The sequence below is a fragment of the Theobroma cacao genome, chromosome 1, assembly GCF_000208745.1.
Source record: "Theobroma cacao cultivar B97-61/B2 chromosome 1, Criollo_cocoa_genome_V2, whole genome shotgun sequence".
Lineage (NCBI taxonomy): Eukaryota > Viridiplantae > Streptophyta > Magnoliopsida > Malvales > Malvaceae > Theobroma > Theobroma cacao.
The window spans coordinates 26,564,689-26,581,606 of record NC_030850.1 but is presented as its reverse complement, the minus strand read 5'-3'; the positions used below and the strand labels follow the sequence as shown (position 1 = coordinate 26,581,606).

General features: G+C 36.4%; 3 protein-coding genes across 8 annotated transcripts; 1 reads left to right on the top strand and 2 right to left on the bottom strand.

Annotated features, from left to right (window-relative positions):
- LOC18613076 (glutathionyl-hydroquinone reductase YqjG) lies at window positions 33-2,126 on the top strand. Its single transcript, XM_007050121.2, has 3 exons — window positions 33-886; window positions 982-1,231; window positions 1,836-2,126. The coding sequence occupies exons 1-3, from the start codon at window positions 96-98 to the stop codon at window positions 2,022-2,024; spliced, it is 1,230 nt and encodes a 409-aa protein (XP_007050183.2). The 5' UTR covers window positions 33-95; the 3' UTR covers window positions 2,025-2,126.
- Window positions 2,616-11,684, bottom strand: LOC18613075 (probable inactive histone-lysine N-methyltransferase SUVR2). Of its 6 annotated transcripts, XM_018125758.1 has the most exons (11): window positions 11,555-11,684; window positions 10,105-10,317; window positions 9,987-10,019; window positions 9,270-9,882; window positions 7,990-8,198; window positions 7,072-7,785; window positions 6,669-6,919; window positions 6,136-6,202; window positions 5,986-6,036; window positions 3,963-4,059; window positions 2,616-3,120 (listed from the first exon to the last, which is right to left on the bottom strand). In XM_018125758.1, exons 2-11 carry the CDS (start codon window positions 10,285-10,287, stop codon window positions 3,092-3,094), a joined length of 2,247 nt encoding a protein of 748 aa, XP_017981247.1. In that variant the 5' UTR covers window positions 10,288-10,317; window positions 11,555-11,684; the 3' UTR covers window positions 2,616-3,091. The 6 variants fall into 6 exon arrangements, with proteins under 6 accessions (XP_017981247.1, XP_017981231.1, XP_007050182.2 ...); XM_018125742.1 differs by having other exon boundaries at window positions 7,072-8,198; XM_007050120.2 differs by having other exon boundaries at window positions 7,072-8,198; window positions 10,105-10,330; window positions 11,555-11,669.
- On the bottom strand, window positions 12,372-14,981 carry LOC18613074 (homeobox-leucine zipper protein MERISTEM L1). Its single transcript, XM_018117958.1, has 8 exons — window positions 14,532-14,981; window positions 14,116-14,229; window positions 13,781-13,906; window positions 13,444-13,618; window positions 13,111-13,346; window positions 12,901-12,999; window positions 12,491-12,818; window positions 12,372-12,391 (listed from the first exon to the last, which is right to left on the bottom strand). The coding sequence occupies exons 1-8, from the start codon at window positions 14,979-14,981 to the stop codon at window positions 12,372-12,374; spliced, it is 1,548 nt and encodes a 515-aa protein (XP_017973447.1).

Genomic DNA, 16,918 nt, shown 5'->3' with positions numbered 1-16,918 from the left:
TAAAGAGATATATTACAAAAATGAAAAAATAAAAGAAAGAAAGAAAGAGATAACGCTTAGTAACACTATAACAGAACATAAAAAAGAACAAAGCGATGCACTGCATTTCGCTCCCCAGCTCTCACCACCCGTTGCCCTCTCCACCCAAAACTACCTTTAAATTGACATGCCACGTTGTCCCTAGAATGTCCCTCGACAACAACAATAACAGCAGAAGCAATGGTTTCAATATAATTAACAACATCTCCAAGCTCCTCTGGGGTCCATCCCTCCCTCCAGGCCTCCTAATCTCCACCGTCCGTACGGTTTGGACCTCCACGTGGCAGATCATGATGTCCCAACTGGCTCCCTCCGATCCCTCCGGCGGTTACACTAGGCCTCCCTCAAAGTTCCGCCTCTCCCACCAAAACCCAACCGCCTCAACCACCAAACTCCATCTCTACGTGGGCCTCCCCTGCCCATGGGCCCACCGGACCCTAATCGTCCGGGCAATCAAGGGCCTCGAAGAAGCCGTTCCCGTCTCCGTCGCAGCCCCGGGCCTCGACGGCTCATGGGAGTTTAAAGATATCCCCGACAAGGATAAAAGTAGGGACAAGGATATCCTTGTTCCAAGTAGGGATAAAGTTAACGGGTGCCAGAATTTGAAGGAGGTTTATAGGCTGAGAAAAGGCGGCTATAATGGGCGGGCCACGGTGCCATTGCTGTGGGATGTGGACAAGAAAGAGGTGGTCTGCAATGAGAGCTACGATATTATTGAGTTTTTCAATTCGGGTCTAAACGGGCTGGCCCAGAACCCTGGTTTGGATCTCTCGCCGGTGGAGCTGAAGGGGAAGATTGAAGAGTGGAATCGGGCAATTTACCCCAATGTGAATAATGGGGTTTACAGGTAAAAAGTAAAAACTTGATTGTGAAAAATTACTTAAAAGTTAAAACTTGAACTTGTTGTTGATAGCATTTTTGAATGGTGTTAATACATTGTAGATGTGGATTTGCTCAAAGTCAAGAGGCATATGATGTTGCAGTGAATGGTTTGTTTAGTACATTGGATAGGATTGATGATCACTTGGGTGGTTCGCGGTACTTGTGTGGAGACAGATTGACTCTTGCGGATATTTGCTTGTTTACTACATTGATTAGGTTTGATCTTGTCTATAATGTTTTGTTCAAATGCACCAAGAAGAAGCTGCTTGAGTTTACCAATCTTCATGCTTACATGCGTGATATTTATCAGGTACCAATCCGTTAACTGACTGACTGTTATCATTTGTTCAGATAATTGCTGTAAATTGGTATTCAGGAAAACATAAGCCTATGTCTCAAATACAAGTGCTGGCTAGATTTTTGAGAGGCAATTAGGGGAAGTTTTAACTTGATTGATATCTGTGTCCATTGCAGTTTTTTGGTGCAAGAGAGAGCATTAAGGCTCGATTCTAGTATCTACAACCAAATCTCACTACACCTTAGTCACTCAAGCTAAGCCTAAGTGGCTGTTTGCTGTTGATATAAAAGAATTAGTTGATTTTTTATGTAGTCTGGCAGTTTAAAGAGTCCTGAGTTATGATGGATCACCTCATTTCTGCTACTGCATGAGCTCAAGTTGGCCCTAAGGCCTTGCTAAACTTTGTTGCTTGCTGTTCTGCACATTTGGGGAATGAATTAATGTATACAGCATCGTGTATCACCTTTAGACTGCAAACGTTGTATATTCCCCTTTACTCAAGCTACTCTGTTTTTAGGAGCGAAGAATAGCAATGATTATGGTTCTTGTCTTTGTTAAACTGTTGTGACTTCAAATGTGCAGCATGCTGAATTCTAAATGTTTTACTTCTTATCAGATTCCAAAGGTTGCTGCCACTTGCAATTTTCCGGTGATCATGGATGGTTATTACCAGATACTTTTTCCATTAAATCCTGGCAGCATTCGACCTGTTATGCCCATAGGATGTGAGCACAAATTCCTCTCAAGGCCTCACAATAGGGAATCGATGTCTTCAGTAGGTAAAAGTGTGCAGTATGTTTTATGAGTTGCCTCCCAACACATGTACGGTTGTATAAGCTACGTTTGTATAAAATGTTAACCCTAAAAATCTTTTCATCAATTAAGAAATTATGTGAAATCTACAATATGCTCCCAATATCCGTCTGTTTCTTTCATTACCAGGTTGCATATGACAAGTAAATAATAATCATCACCATACTTGTTAAAGAAAAATGCATAGGAATTGTCAATTCAATAGTATTGTTTTCCTTATGGTACTTTGTAGCATATGAAGCTCTACCGATACCAGCATTTACTTTTGAGAGCATTTCAGAAGTAACATTGCCATAAGATAGACAAGAAAAATCTAATTACGTTAGTTCAGAATGCCAGATGATTAGTCATTGTAATTAGCAGCACCCCAGCAACTAAGTTGCAAAACGAGCAAAGAAATACTCTAGTCGCTTAAATGCTTATTAGTCGACATTACAAGAATGAGAGGGAAATAATTAATGATTGAATGAATAATAGAAAAAAGGGTCAATCAGTCACGGCTGCCTGCTGTGGTTCTGGTTCCAGGCCTAACACGAAACATCAGGATGGAATCATTTGCAATTTAGTGCTCACAATCAAGATCTTTAGGCAGAAGGGAAGTCAATTTAAACATATAGACAGAATTAGTCGCCGAAGGCAATTCAAAAGAAGGTGATACCAAAAGAGCAATGTATGTATTGCCACTAGATTTCATTGTTCAGACATTTTGGTCCCGGTATTCAACCCCTGCTGTTGTTGGACAGCCCTAACTATGCCAAGTATCATCAGACAACAGAAGCTAAGAAGCTATGTTCACAATTCACATTCGCAAACAGCGGAGAAACCCAGGTAAGCCCATGAGCTTGTTAGTGAACATGCTGAAGGGTTGACCGAGAGATTTAATCAAAGGCAACTAGCTTTCATTTTTGCAGCAAGTGCAACTGCCAAAGTGCCCACAGACCTCAGTCAATCTAAACCATGCAAAAGCATCCCAAAATACTGCCTTGAACTACCCATAAAACCTATGTTTGGCCAAGTAAATTAAAAATAGCAAAAATATTTCCATGACCAAGAATCACTTCATCTGGTGATTATTGCAGATTTATACCCTGCACCGTAAAAGGAGATCCTTAGCACCAGTGGTTATAGAAAAAACAACCAAGAACACAAGATCACCAACTTTTGATCAGACTATAACAATGAAATTTAATATAAATGACGCTGAACAGCTAAACCCATGATAGAAATAACAACACCCCCCCCGCCAAAAAAAAAAAAATCAGAAAAATTCATAAGANAAAAAAAAAAATCAGAAACAATATAATGTTCTTGAAAGAGGCTCATGCAGGCTGTTTCATTGCTAGCTAATGTCTTTATTAACATTCCAGCTACTCACTTCCTATTGCACAGACAATTATAATTACCTCTACAAGAGCATTAGCCTGTAAATGGCATCCCCAGTTCTTAGACAAATTAAAAGGATGAAGACTTTAGCATCAAAGCTTTCACGGAATAATATTCCAGGGATAGAGGCTAGCAAATGGAAGATAAATTTCAAATTTTAGTGTATAGATATTGTTGTTACAATTTCAAAGGGTTGATAAAATGTTTAACTTGTCAAAAAGTTTACTTTCAAATAATTAGACTTTTATGAGGCCAATTGGGCTCACATCAATATATATTTGGCTCTTACAAAAAAAAAAGCAAATTGTGGCTGTCACATAACTTCACTTCTGTAACAATGACTTCCACGCTAATGAAAATTCCACTCTAACCGCTAGGAGATTATCATATTTCAACCTAGATAATTTAACAGAGTATAAGAAGACTTCACATCTTACATACTAATAAACTCAAAAGAACACCAGTGCAATCTAACAAAGGCACATTGTCATTCACCATGAGAAGAAATGAAAATGTTGTCTACAAATTCTACATGACAATCACTTACTAGTTGAACGTTTCATGTTCCTGCAAAACTTACTGCCACATCTGCACCGGAATGCCTTAACAGGATGATCAAGGTCATCAAAGTCAATACCATAATCCTGCATGCAGAATACATAGCCTCTTAATAGGGACAAACAAAATAATATGAGTACCAAGTTCTCCTCTCAAGCCACATACGAAGAACAACAAACTGCTCTCATATATACAGGGACAGATTTAGGGTGGGGGCAGCTGCCCCAACTGGAATCCTGAAAACAAATGTTTTTATTAGAAATAGACCCAAAATTTTAGCAATTCTTGTTTGTTGCCCCCACTGAAGTTTATGAAAACAAGTGAGACTATTAGTAGCAGACATAAAATTTCTAAATTTTTGTTTTTTTTCCCAACTAAACTGTGAGATACGTTGAAAGTAATGGGTCTTTTATAATGTATATGGATGTAATAAAAAAATAAAAAAAGGGTAATTTACTCAATGGTTCAAAATGTGAGTAAAATTATTATTGGAAGCTAATAGTAATGTCTTTTGACATTAATTCGTAAAAACAAATTCAAAAAGTTAAAAGGCACCAAAGAGAAAGAAAATTGTAAAAATAAAAAGTAAGAGAACTAGCTGACAAGAACCAAACAACTAGGAAAAAGAAAAAGGGAAAAACAAAACAGTAGAAAAGGAAATGCTATTCATTCAGTGTAAATACCTACATAAGATTCAGCCAAGAAAAACTAAATATACACCTGTTGACATTTTTTCCATCTTAACTTGATCAAGTAAGCTTTATTTGATAATTTGATTCTTTTTTTTTTTGTTTAAGTTCTTAGATTTAGATTAATTTTAATGGTGAAGTTATGTGAAATGTTTTTTATTCTTGAAAGTTATGTGATACATTTTCTTACTGTTCTAGAGTTAATTTATTTAATTACAACACTTGGACAATAATATTCCTTTGAACCTTGGATCAAAAGAAATTCTTCAATTATGAAAAAAAAAACAACCCCTCCTGTAGAGAGTGTTGGTTTTTATTAAAATGACTTTTTATACTTTATTTAATTTTTTAAATATAACTTTTATTATGTTTGATATTTATATAAGTATCTTACATATTTTTTAAATGAAAATCGGTTTTATGTTATAATAGTTTTTAAATAAAATAATATAAACAAATATTATTTGATAAATTTGCCCTCAATAAGTATAAATATGCATCACTTCCTATATATCATGCATTCATTTACAAAATACAACAAATATAGACTATTAATTTCATCATGCACGGTTCAAGAATAGCTGAAAGTAGTCCCAGTAGGAAAGGAAACTAACCTTCCAAACTCACTGCTTTTACTTATTCCTCCAATATTGCAATAAAGTATTGCAAAATTTCACATCATAAAACAATTACTAGATAAGATTGCCAATTAAGGCTAAATGAGAAGTCATACTTGAACATGTTTAAGTGGATGTGTTTATTAAAGGCCTTAAAATAAAATGAGACATTCTTTTATACTATATCTATGGTGCGCCTGACAAACAAACAAAGGTACTGTTGTTCACAGAAAAAAAAACCTGTCAATGGTGCAGAATTTTGCAACTCATTATAACTTAAGGGACCTAAAAGGAATTTTAATCCAGCCACAACTCATTTTGACATCCAAATGCCAATATATAATAGTGTGACCCCAATTTACTCATCCAAAAGTACAAACCCATGTCAAAGAGAGGAAAGGAGAAAAAAAACACTAAAAGTCAACAGAGGTTCAGTAATCACTCTGAGTCAAAGTTCTTATAGAAACATTCTAGGGTCAAATCCCCAAGCTCACTCCCTTGTGAATAAGGAGGCTTGATATCACAAATGGATGTGGAACAGGCAAGGTTAGGTTAGAGTAACTGATTGAATCTGATAAGATAAAAAACAGTACAAGAACATCCCTTCTCATGCAAAGTCAACAATCTTATCATTGTCTTTTTTCTTTTCTTTTTTAACCTGATACATGCTTCAGAATTAAATAACTATAAATAATCACTCACTCACCCAAGTCAGCTCTTCAAGTGCATCAATTTCTCTTGTTGTGAAGAAGGCTAGCTGCACACGGTAAATGCTCTATTAGACTTGCTATTAAAAAGAATTGAAGCCAGCAACACAAATAGGACTAGGAAGGTGGATGAAATCAGAATTTCTTACATGATAGTAATGAAGATCTGGAGTCTCCACTTCAACAGGAATTTCAATTAAGTTCGCATCTAAGCATCTAGCAACAAAAGAAAAAAAGCTAGAAATTCTAAATCTCAATTCATTCAAGGCACTCAAGATACTTCTTAAAATGACTTTGCCATCATGCATTTGCATATTCCATTGAGAATGCTAACTTCTAACATTTGGCTTAAAGATGTAAAAACAATGGATTGCATCTCAAGTCATATAACTTAACTTATAAAAGTAATTAAACAAAACCTCAATAATGAAATTAAATCAATGTTTCAGGTAACCTTTACATATCTCCTAATGCTAATATCTCAAATGATGTCCCAACTTACAAAACATATGGAACCTTGATTAAAGCCATCAAAATGTACTACTAATGTCACAAAAAAGATAAAAAAAAAACACACACAACATATATCGAGATGCACAAGCAATCATAAATTTTGAAGAACACAGTTGGAAAAAGTTAAGGGCACAGAAAGTCTAATACACAACAATATATATACAATTACCTATGATTGATGAACCTAGCAACATTTCCATAACCTGTGGCATCCAAACAGAGGGCTTCTTCATCCTTGGAAACTCCCTTCAACCCCCAATAAGCATCCAGCAGGATTGGACATGTATGTTTCTCTGTGTTCCTTGCATACAACTCAGAGATGGTGAGTATTTCGCCAACAAACTCACAAATGAAAGCTCCTTTGGGAAGCTTCTCTAGAGTTCTGAGGCCCCAACCTTTTCCATCAGGTGTCAAGAACACCTAACATCGAGAGTAAATTAGTCATGGAAGACATAGGGGTTTACAAACTCAAATTCAAAGGTTAATGCCTTAATTTGAAAAGCAACGTAATTGTAAGAACTTGTAACCATAACGAGGACAAGGGTATGTACGAGACTAGGATGAAGCCAAACCTGCAATTTGTAATTTACACCTCTCTGCACCACCCGATTGCCACACTGCTTATTGCAGCCACATTTGCTCCAACATTCTTTGATAACTTTTCTCTTTAAGTGACCCTTACAAGGTTCTGGAAAGTCATCTTTCTTTGATCTCTCAAGGGGGCACTCTGTACAATTAAGGAAACATTGTCGTTGAGGATCACGAGTCACAGAGATACACTCTTCTAAGAAGTCCTCCCTGACAACACCTGCCGAAGTATACACAAATTTTCCCCCAGCTTGACAAGCACATGCACAAGGCTGCTCGGACAAGAGACAATCCCCAAAACATGTTGGACAACAACTTTCATCTCCAATCCGAGAAAGAGAGAATTTAACATAGGCATTTTGAAACACCAGATTCTCTGATATATAGTGAAACGGTGGTGGAAAATCTTTATTAATTTCATTTACCCATGAAATTTCAACTTTTTCTTCTCCCTTGGTTATGTCACTTGCATCATGAAGCCACCTTAATTCATTAGATGTAAGTTGATGCTGCTGAACAACCACCAATTCCTTTCCCTCCACATTGTCAACACATCCATTTGAAGAGCACTGAACATCGAGTGCTCCATTTAACATCTTGGCTGGTAAGCAACCATTTTCCTTATTGCTCTCAGCATCAAGAGCATCCCTTGCAGGAGATTTCTTCAAAAGATCAAGAGCTGGCATCACATTACCTTCCTGCGATTGATTAGAGGAATTAGTTGCCAATTCCGAGATGCACTCACACATATCATTCAGAATTTTGATGACATCAAAAGTTGGGTCAATGAGTTTATATGATCGGAGACATCTCTGCTCCATCAGTTCTCTTAGTTCATCTATACTAGGCAATTGGAAATTCGATCTTCCAAGAGCAGAATTGTAGCTTAGAGAAATCTTCACCTCTCCCAACGGTGATGAGGCAATTTCCAGGCTAGAAGGAATTTCATCAGGAACAGTAGCAAGCTCGCAGCTGATGTGCCTCTCACTCATTGAAGCTGAAGCACCCGCACCTACATTTTCATCTGCAAACAGAGATTCTGGATGTTCCTGCCAATTTGATTTTCCAGTTGAAACATGCCCAATTGGCGAATCTTTTCTGCTTAATGAATCTATTAAAAAAGTATTATGGTAAAATAAAAAAATGAACACAGGATTAAAAATGGTAGAAAATAGAACAGAAACAAACTTAAGAAAAGCATCACTTACAATTTCAATATCTAACAATGTAAATTAGCATACTCTCTATCCCAAAGATGGATTTATACAAAACAGATTACAACAATCACAGAATAAGTACCAACAACCACAGCGTTATACATTTCGGTTGACAAAAAATCCTCATTACAGTATTATATTTCCTTAATATAGACTAGCAAAATTTACATATTAAGGTGGCGAGCTGCATTTTTGAGAAGAAATCACTAGCAGAAAGACTCTACGCTTAAAGATCAGAAGGCCAAGTGAAGCAATGTAAAAATAAATTAAACAAAAAATAATAGATCTTCACTTCAGAGTACTGGCTCATAATTTTCTGAAGTTCAAACACGTAATCGTGAAAACAACACATACAGGCATTTCTAAATGCAAACAATTAAATCATACAACTCAAAATATTGTAAGTATTTTGAATTCCTTTTCTGCCAATGATACAAACCAAAACCAAAAAGTAAAAAGAAGCAGTGACACGTACAGACTGAAAATTCATTCGTCTACTGAAAATGTATATACATATGCATTGGTTCTCTACTTCTCTTTCCTCTTATAAAGACAGATGTCACAGATTCCACATTTGTTTCAATTAATACATGGATATACCAGCTGAAATCATGAATGTGGAAGACCCAGAGATTATGCTCGGCCCAATTAACAGGTTGACAAGTATAGAGGTTTAAATACTACGCCAAAAATTTATGGCCCTTTCATGCCAATTTTTTGAGTAAATTAGAAAAGCTTGCTGACAAACCATAAATATGGTGCCCCCAATTTTAACTCGAGATGCACATAAACAATCCACTACAAGCCTATCCACTTGATAATACAGATTCCAAAATTGTTCATAACATGCAACATGGCTAAATGAAATTAGAAGCTAGAGAATTGCCACAGGGCTAATCAAATATTGATTTGAAATGGAAAGAGGAAAAAAAAACGTCATTCACATGGGAATTACAATAACTTACCTGGATGTATAATTGCAATAGGAACCTCGTCCTGTGGCATGTCATCAGTAAATGGCTCTTCCTTGGGTATGATCAGTGCATGAGTATCAGGCACCCTTTTCTTAGTAATAATACCAGGACAAGGTGCTGGATCTTTAATGCACAAGGCAAGAGATACTCTCTCAGGGCCTTTCTCATTGGAAGTGACATGAGGTGACATAGGTTCCTTTCCTTTGTAGCTAACATGCATTTGAGTTGAATGCAAATTTTGATCATATCCTTCCAGTACTGCCAAAGGCATAGGAGCTACAGGTTGCTTGCCTTTATTCCTACCACCCTGATGGGGTGAAACAGGACCAGGAGCAGTAGGCTGCAGTGAAACACAACCAGGTGAAGCAGGCAGGCATTCTGTCATATTTCCAACATTGCACTGAAGTGACTGCTGCCGCAAAGAAGCAGGAGGTAGTTCATCCTCCTCAACTTTAGGCTTTTTTAAAAAGGGCCCAGCCACATCAGTGCTGCCATTGTTATGAGAAGATGATGCCAGACCTTCTTGGTTTTTCAAACGTATTCTTTTCAGAGGGCGTACAAGCTCATCAGGCACTGCACCTTCTTCCATAGTATCTTCCTCCTCCTAGTTAAGACAATCAAACACTATCAGTTGACAAAGATGATAGATGAGAACAGGAAAAAATAATTATGCAGTACCAGCATAAGTTAGAGAGATGAATGACATACGTCGCATTTCTGGCCTTTTTTAGGTTCTGACACCTGAAAAGCAAGATCAGTATCATAGACACATCAAGTGATAAGACTTAAAACTAAACCAAAACAGATAAAATAAAAAGAAATTTACCTTATTGTCCTCCTCTTCAAAGATAGCATCAGCAAGAACTCTGTAATTTTCTGCTGCAATTAGCTCCCAATTTTTATCATACACCTTTAGAAGTTTCTTTAACACTGGTTTCACTTTTTCTTCAGTAATTCCTATTTCCTTCATCGAGCGGAAGGCCTGCACAACTCTGGGGTTTGGTGCCATGATGCTTTCTCAGCTATCAGTTTTGCAGGCCTGCAAACACCAACTATTTATACACACATTTTCCCATTTTGTTGAGAGAAGGTAAGCAACAACAGTCAGTCCAGAAACAAAAGTAGATAAGTAGCAGCAGGAAATTACAAATACTGTATTTTTTTAAAGTATTAAAAGCAAAAAATCCAAAGATGAAAGATTGGCATACAGAACTAACTAAACAAATAATTAACTTACCTCAATCAGAGTAGGAATTAAACACTCTTTTCTAACTCTAAAGTCTACAGCTAAATTGAGAAAATTAAATGATAATCCAAAGATGAAAGATTGGCAAATAATACTAACTAAATAAACAATTAACTTAATCAAAGTGGGAAACAACAAACATTCTTTTAACTTCTGAACTCTACAACAACATTAAGATAATTATATGATGATCCAAAGATGAAGATCAGCATATATGTCAACGCATTCTTGAATTAATACACTTATATACTTGAGATAATTCAAGTTCAAGAAATAAACCTAAAATCTAAAGCCACCATGATTACATGCAAAAGGACAAGCCAGTTAACATTTTACCTTACGAGCCCAAACCCTTGAAGAAAAAGTCAATTTTTTAAAACCTAGAAACAGAACATATAGCAGGAATTAGTTTGACACAAAAAAAAAAAGTTGCTTTTTTGTTCCGACATTTTTTTATTTAAAATTTTACTTTTTTTTTCTTCAAAAAAAAAAAAAGTCTACAACCTCGGTAAACAAACAAGCACATTAAGCAAGCCTAATACTACCATTTGAATCTGTTATCTTCTATATATATATAATTATACCAACAAAACGAAAACAAAAGAGGGGGGAGGGGGAAGATAGGTTTATTCTTTAAAGGCTAAAAAACCTTGACTTTGTAATTTCTTCTTCTTTTTACAGACTCTTTCGGAGACCAAACAACTCTATTTCACCGAGCTTACTGAATTACCAAATTCCGTACAGTTCAATACTTTGCTTATGAAGGCGAAAAAAAATTCTCTAGCGGACATTTTCTCAGCAGACAAACAGAACTTAAGCCGAGAAATTATCAAAACCAAGTGCAATGCCGAAAGAAAAACAAATGCAGTAATCGGAGACAGAGAAAACGAAGCGTTTCGGATTCAAACTCAAAGACGTTTCATAAAGAAAACGGAGAGCCATTTGCTAAAAGAGAAAAACAAAAGCGCAGTGAAAGTCAGGTGATTTTGAAACGAGAAAGAAAAAGCCAGAATCAGAGACAACAACATACCACAATTCTTCTGTGAGAGTAAAAAGCCCACATGACAAACATAGGGCAAATATTAGACAGCGTTCAAATGTTTGATTTCTCAATACACACGCGAAAAAGAAATGATTTTTTTCCTTTTAAATTGAGAGAGAGTTTCGTTTTAAGCGAGTACTCGGCTATTTATTAGGAGTAGCGCGTGTGGCACACGCAGTAGGGCTGAGGAGAGTACAATGAGGTGTTGGGCCCACTGGAACGCTGCGGTGGGGCGTGCAGGTAAGGCACGGATGTTGTGGAGTGGCGGGAATAGGGGGAACGGCGTGAGGAGTCAGCTGCGCTGATGACGTGGGCGTTTTTTACTTTTGTTTTACGTGGAGAATTGGGCTGGGCGGGTCGGGTAAGTTCCCGGATGCAGGACAGGCATCCATGTAACTACAACCCAATAAACACATTAGTTTAGTTTTATCATAGTCATAGAATTTATAATAATAATAATCCAGAATTAATTGTACAACTTGTGGTCAGAACAATTCAAATAAACTGACAGTATTGTATTTTTACCTTTATGTTATGGTATTAATAAATAAGTTAATTTAATTCCTTGAATCCACCAGAAATCCTTTAAATACAAACCATGTTTATAAATTCGAACCCTGCATTATGGTTGAGAATCCCAAAACCCTTTGACATATTCGGAACCTCACATCGCATCACATCATCACAGTCGTATATTCACTATGTATATGACCATAAGGAGAGAAAGTAAAGTGAAAAAGAAAAAGAAAACAGAACAAGAAATGAAGAAGGTATGACAGGCAGGGAGCTTCTCTCGTTAATTTCTTCAGGCATTTCTATTAACAACTGCAAAATTAAAAAGGTGAGCAACTTGTGAGAACAAAAGTCTATTGGGGTGCAAAACATTGGTATGTGCAGTAGGAGTTGGATTACAAAGAAACTTACTGTTTTCCCTGATGTCATTTATGATGCCAACCCATTCATGGAAAGCATCGTTTTCAATTTCAAATCGACTGGGTAAACGAGGTCTTTCAGGATCATATAGCAGTTGCATGACAAAGGTTATAAGAGAACCATTGGATTCAAGGCCCCCTGGACCGTCAGGCATAATGGCAAAACCTGAAGCGTCGACATCTAGTTTCGTCCCTGCTTCAAAACCACTATCAACTCCTGAACTAATATGACGCTGTACTTTTTGTTGGCTCATTGGTCTGGATATGATAAAGCTGCAGTATTCGTCCACTGTGGCTTCTTGCAAGCAGTAATAATGAGGCTGTGGGCATCAAAAGAATATAATTAGCAAACATGCTGAAATTTGTTGCGGAGATGGGAAAAGGGGTTAGTTTTTTTTCAACCTCTCCGGTCGTCCTGTGTAGAGTAATGCTATTACTGCGATCTATTGTCACAAAGTGGTACACCCGCTGAAGCTCCCAAGAATTTGGGAATCGAAGCAACTGCAATTAACGCATATATATGTATATATATACAAATATAAATTATTCTTAGTTGGTCCACGTCCACTCAAAGAGAGAGCAGTCACAAGAAGTAGGCACAAAACTGCATACCTGTAACTGTAAATTCCTCCCCTTTAGAAATTGAAAAACTGAGAGTGGTTTTGCTTTGACGTGGAAACTAGTTGTGCCAATGTAAGCATATCTACCTTGAGATTCTTCGTTAACTAAGATCTTCAGTTTCTTCTTTTTACTAATATCAGTTAAAACAGCTGGATCAAGCCTGTCAGCAACACATCTCATAAAGAAGCGCTTCATGGATTGTGTTAAAGCCAACACAGAATCATGACCTGCACAAATATATTACCAAGTTATGGCATCTACCTATATATGAGAAGTACTCAAGTTAAAGTTCATCCAAACAAGACAAAAATGAAGTGAGAATACCTGAATCATGCACAACCAAATCGCTATCATGAACAAGTACGCCATTTTCACGCTGCAAAATCCGTAGCAACGTACTAATCCAACGCTGTGCACAGAATGCCAAATTTGAGTTTATTACTGAAGAGTAGATGTTTTCACTCACTTCATCCACCTCCACATTTTCAACCCAAACAATCTATATATTAACAAAGAAGAGACTACTTCAGTCAGCAGCACATCCAAATAAGAAATATATATATATATATATATAATTTTATTACAGTAACGTAATTGATCCTTCTATGAATGTTACCAACTGCAACCATAAGTTGTAAAATCTTTCATATCCATTACACACCTCACAACTATCTTGGTCATGCTCCCTGATTACTACCCCTGATGGTTTCCTCAAACTATCGGTTCTCGAAGTTGGATCAATATAATAGATTGAAACATCAATAATGGCATAAGAACTTGGCGTAATCTGTTTTTTGTATCGTAAGAAAAAAAATTCTCGACTTGGCACAAAATGCGTTGGTAATTGATAAATTGCACGCACCTACGATATATATATAAAAAAAATTAGATATAGATTGTAAAAGTATGTGTATATTGCTACAATTCAAATCAAAATCAAGCCATCCATATGTTGATAGATGAAAATAATCTCCTTGTGAAGTGCTAGTGAGTTACCTCCACTAAGCGCTGGATTGAATTATCATCTTCTCTCATACGTTGAAGAACATGAGTGCAGTCATAGCCAGCTCCCCAGTAGACAATTTGGACAAATAAATTAGCCCATTGATTCTGAGAACATGTATACAACAAGAGAATGAACGAGCGGCAAATAAAATAGTACCACAACTCCACAAGAAGTTCAAGCATTTCGTAAATTCACAATAAGGAGGTAACCAGATCTAAGGAGACATTATCAAAACATAATTCTTGTTTACTTATAAGGCGAGTTGACCCCTTTAATAGCTGATGACAGATGCCAAATATATATATATATATATATATAGGTATGTATGTACGTATTATTAGTGGAGAACTTGCATATTACATCCATATCTGATCTCAACGAGATAAGCAAAACCAAAACAACTGACCACATCCATCATCATGGAGGCCATTTCAGATGCAGGAATTGGAATAATTGCACTTGCAGTAGAGACTTCAGTCTTTCTTCCAGCAGGTGTACGTGTTCGGAACTCGCTAATATCAGTATCCCCAGGAAGAAAACCTTCTGCAGGGTTGCCAGGCAACCAACTCCTCTCTCTCATAGCGATTCTCATGAATTCATGATAAGCTGCCTTACAGACATTCTTTGCAATTTCTGCACTTAATTCTAGGTACTCAATACTATCTTCTGACTTATCTAAGGATACTGCATCAGTAATGGATCGATCTGAGTACGCTTCTACATCTCTGTGTTGATCTGAAAAAACTTCACTTGTTCTCTCTTGATCTTCAGAAGATTCATTTTCCTCATCTTGATCCCTGGATTCTTGAATTTGCTTTTGATCATTCCCATGAGGAAGGGGTTGATGAGGGTACATATTTTCCGCACCAGAAAATCCTTGGGAACAGCAACACAAACACATTAGCTTGTTGAAGGTCCTGGCGGCACATTCCTTGCAGTAGTTAAACTCAAATGAGAAACCTTTTTTCAGGTTGCAATAAACTATTTCTAACATGAAGCTTCTGCCTTGGTTCTTTCATCAAATTCAGAATGGCGAGTTCAGTGAAGTGAACTCTTTCAACAAAGTTAAACACTAGTCTGAGTCTCAACCTTGATTCCAGTGCTTCACATAAACTCAGAAACTCTTGCAATCAAAGAGTACTAAAGAACCAAAGCAGTAAAAAGAACTGTATGAAGCATCAAAATCTTGAATGAGAAAATAATATAAGGCATAACTGTAATTGCAGATTCATAGGCAAGAACCCCAGAAATAACGATCTGTGGAAAACTAGAAATAAGACTCGCTCTGGTCTTTGTCTAACTAAAAGAACAAGATTGCCAAGAATAGATAAGCAAACTCAGAAGTAGAGATTTTTGAGTGCATGATAAGATGAGAAAACTACCCACACAAAATCTAGAAAACAAATGGGGTTATGAAACTAAAGATTTCTCAACATGGGTTTTTCTTTTACTAATCTATAAATTTGGATTCAAACTCCACGCCATGGATTTGGGTTAACAATGAAATGACTTCCATAGGCAAAATCATTAAGAAAGAACGAGTTTGCTTCTCAAGAAAAAAGTTATTAATGGAAGTACAAAGCAAAGCAGAAGTTAAGAATTGAAAGAATAGAAATGTAACCTTCACAAGATTATTAGTCGCTGATTGTATTTCTCTGAACTTTCTCGAAGAAGTCGTCTATGTTTCTTTCTTCCGTTTGGGCTATAAGAGAGATAGAATTACTTTCTGTTTTCTGTTAAGATTCCCGCCAACCAAGAATTAAGTGAAATGTGAAACATGTAAAATAACTGAATTGCCCCCCGTAGTGTAAAATCTTACATAGTAGTCCTATTAATCTTATGTTGTTGCCATTTGACTCAGAATTCATTGGAAAAAAGAAAAAAATTTAGATCATTCTAAATTTTTTGTCTTTCAATCAATAAATTCTTTTTAATGATTGAGTTATACATAAAGAGAATTTGATTGTTAATTTTGTAGGATCATAATGAAAATGTCATCAACAAAGTGTATGTATGTCTAGATAAAATATGTAACACTTACGTTTATAAATTTTTAAAGATTTCATAAGAAACACATTGTATACTTCTTTTAAAATATTTAGCACGACATTGTCCTTCTCACCCAATCCGACAGCTATCATCAGCATCAACCACGTACCTTACTTGCTTCCCTTTTGAAAGTGCTTGGTATAGGTCAAATTTAGATTGAATTTATTCTTATACCCCTTTGTCATGAATCTATCCGGGCAGTCATAAACTGGTTATCCAATTTCCTTATGCATTCAAATAGACATATCCGACTTGTATGAAGGCTGGAGACCCTGATTTTTGCAATAAATACATTCCCCACCCAAATAAAATTAGAGTTGCAGAGCTGCAACTCTGAAATGACGGGCCTCTGCTACTTGAATGCTTAAGCTTATGGAATTTGATGATGGGCTATATTCTTCATTTGTTCTGGTTGAACAAACTCCAAGCAATCATGCCGGCAAGGGACATTTATATGCATAACTCACTCTGCAATGCGCAATTAACTAATGGAATACTGTAACATTTATTTTCGAATTTTGACATCAATTCTGAACCAAACGAGGAAAAGCTGAAGGGTTGAAAACTTGCCATCATTCACATATATAATCCATTGCAAACCTTGAAAAACAAGACACAAGATCTCATCCAATCGGATAAAACTAATTGTGGAGTTGAAAAGCTCCACCCTTTTTATTATCATTTTTAGACCAACAGGAAGCAGGATTGATCCTAGTACTCATGACAGATTATCCATTTATTGAT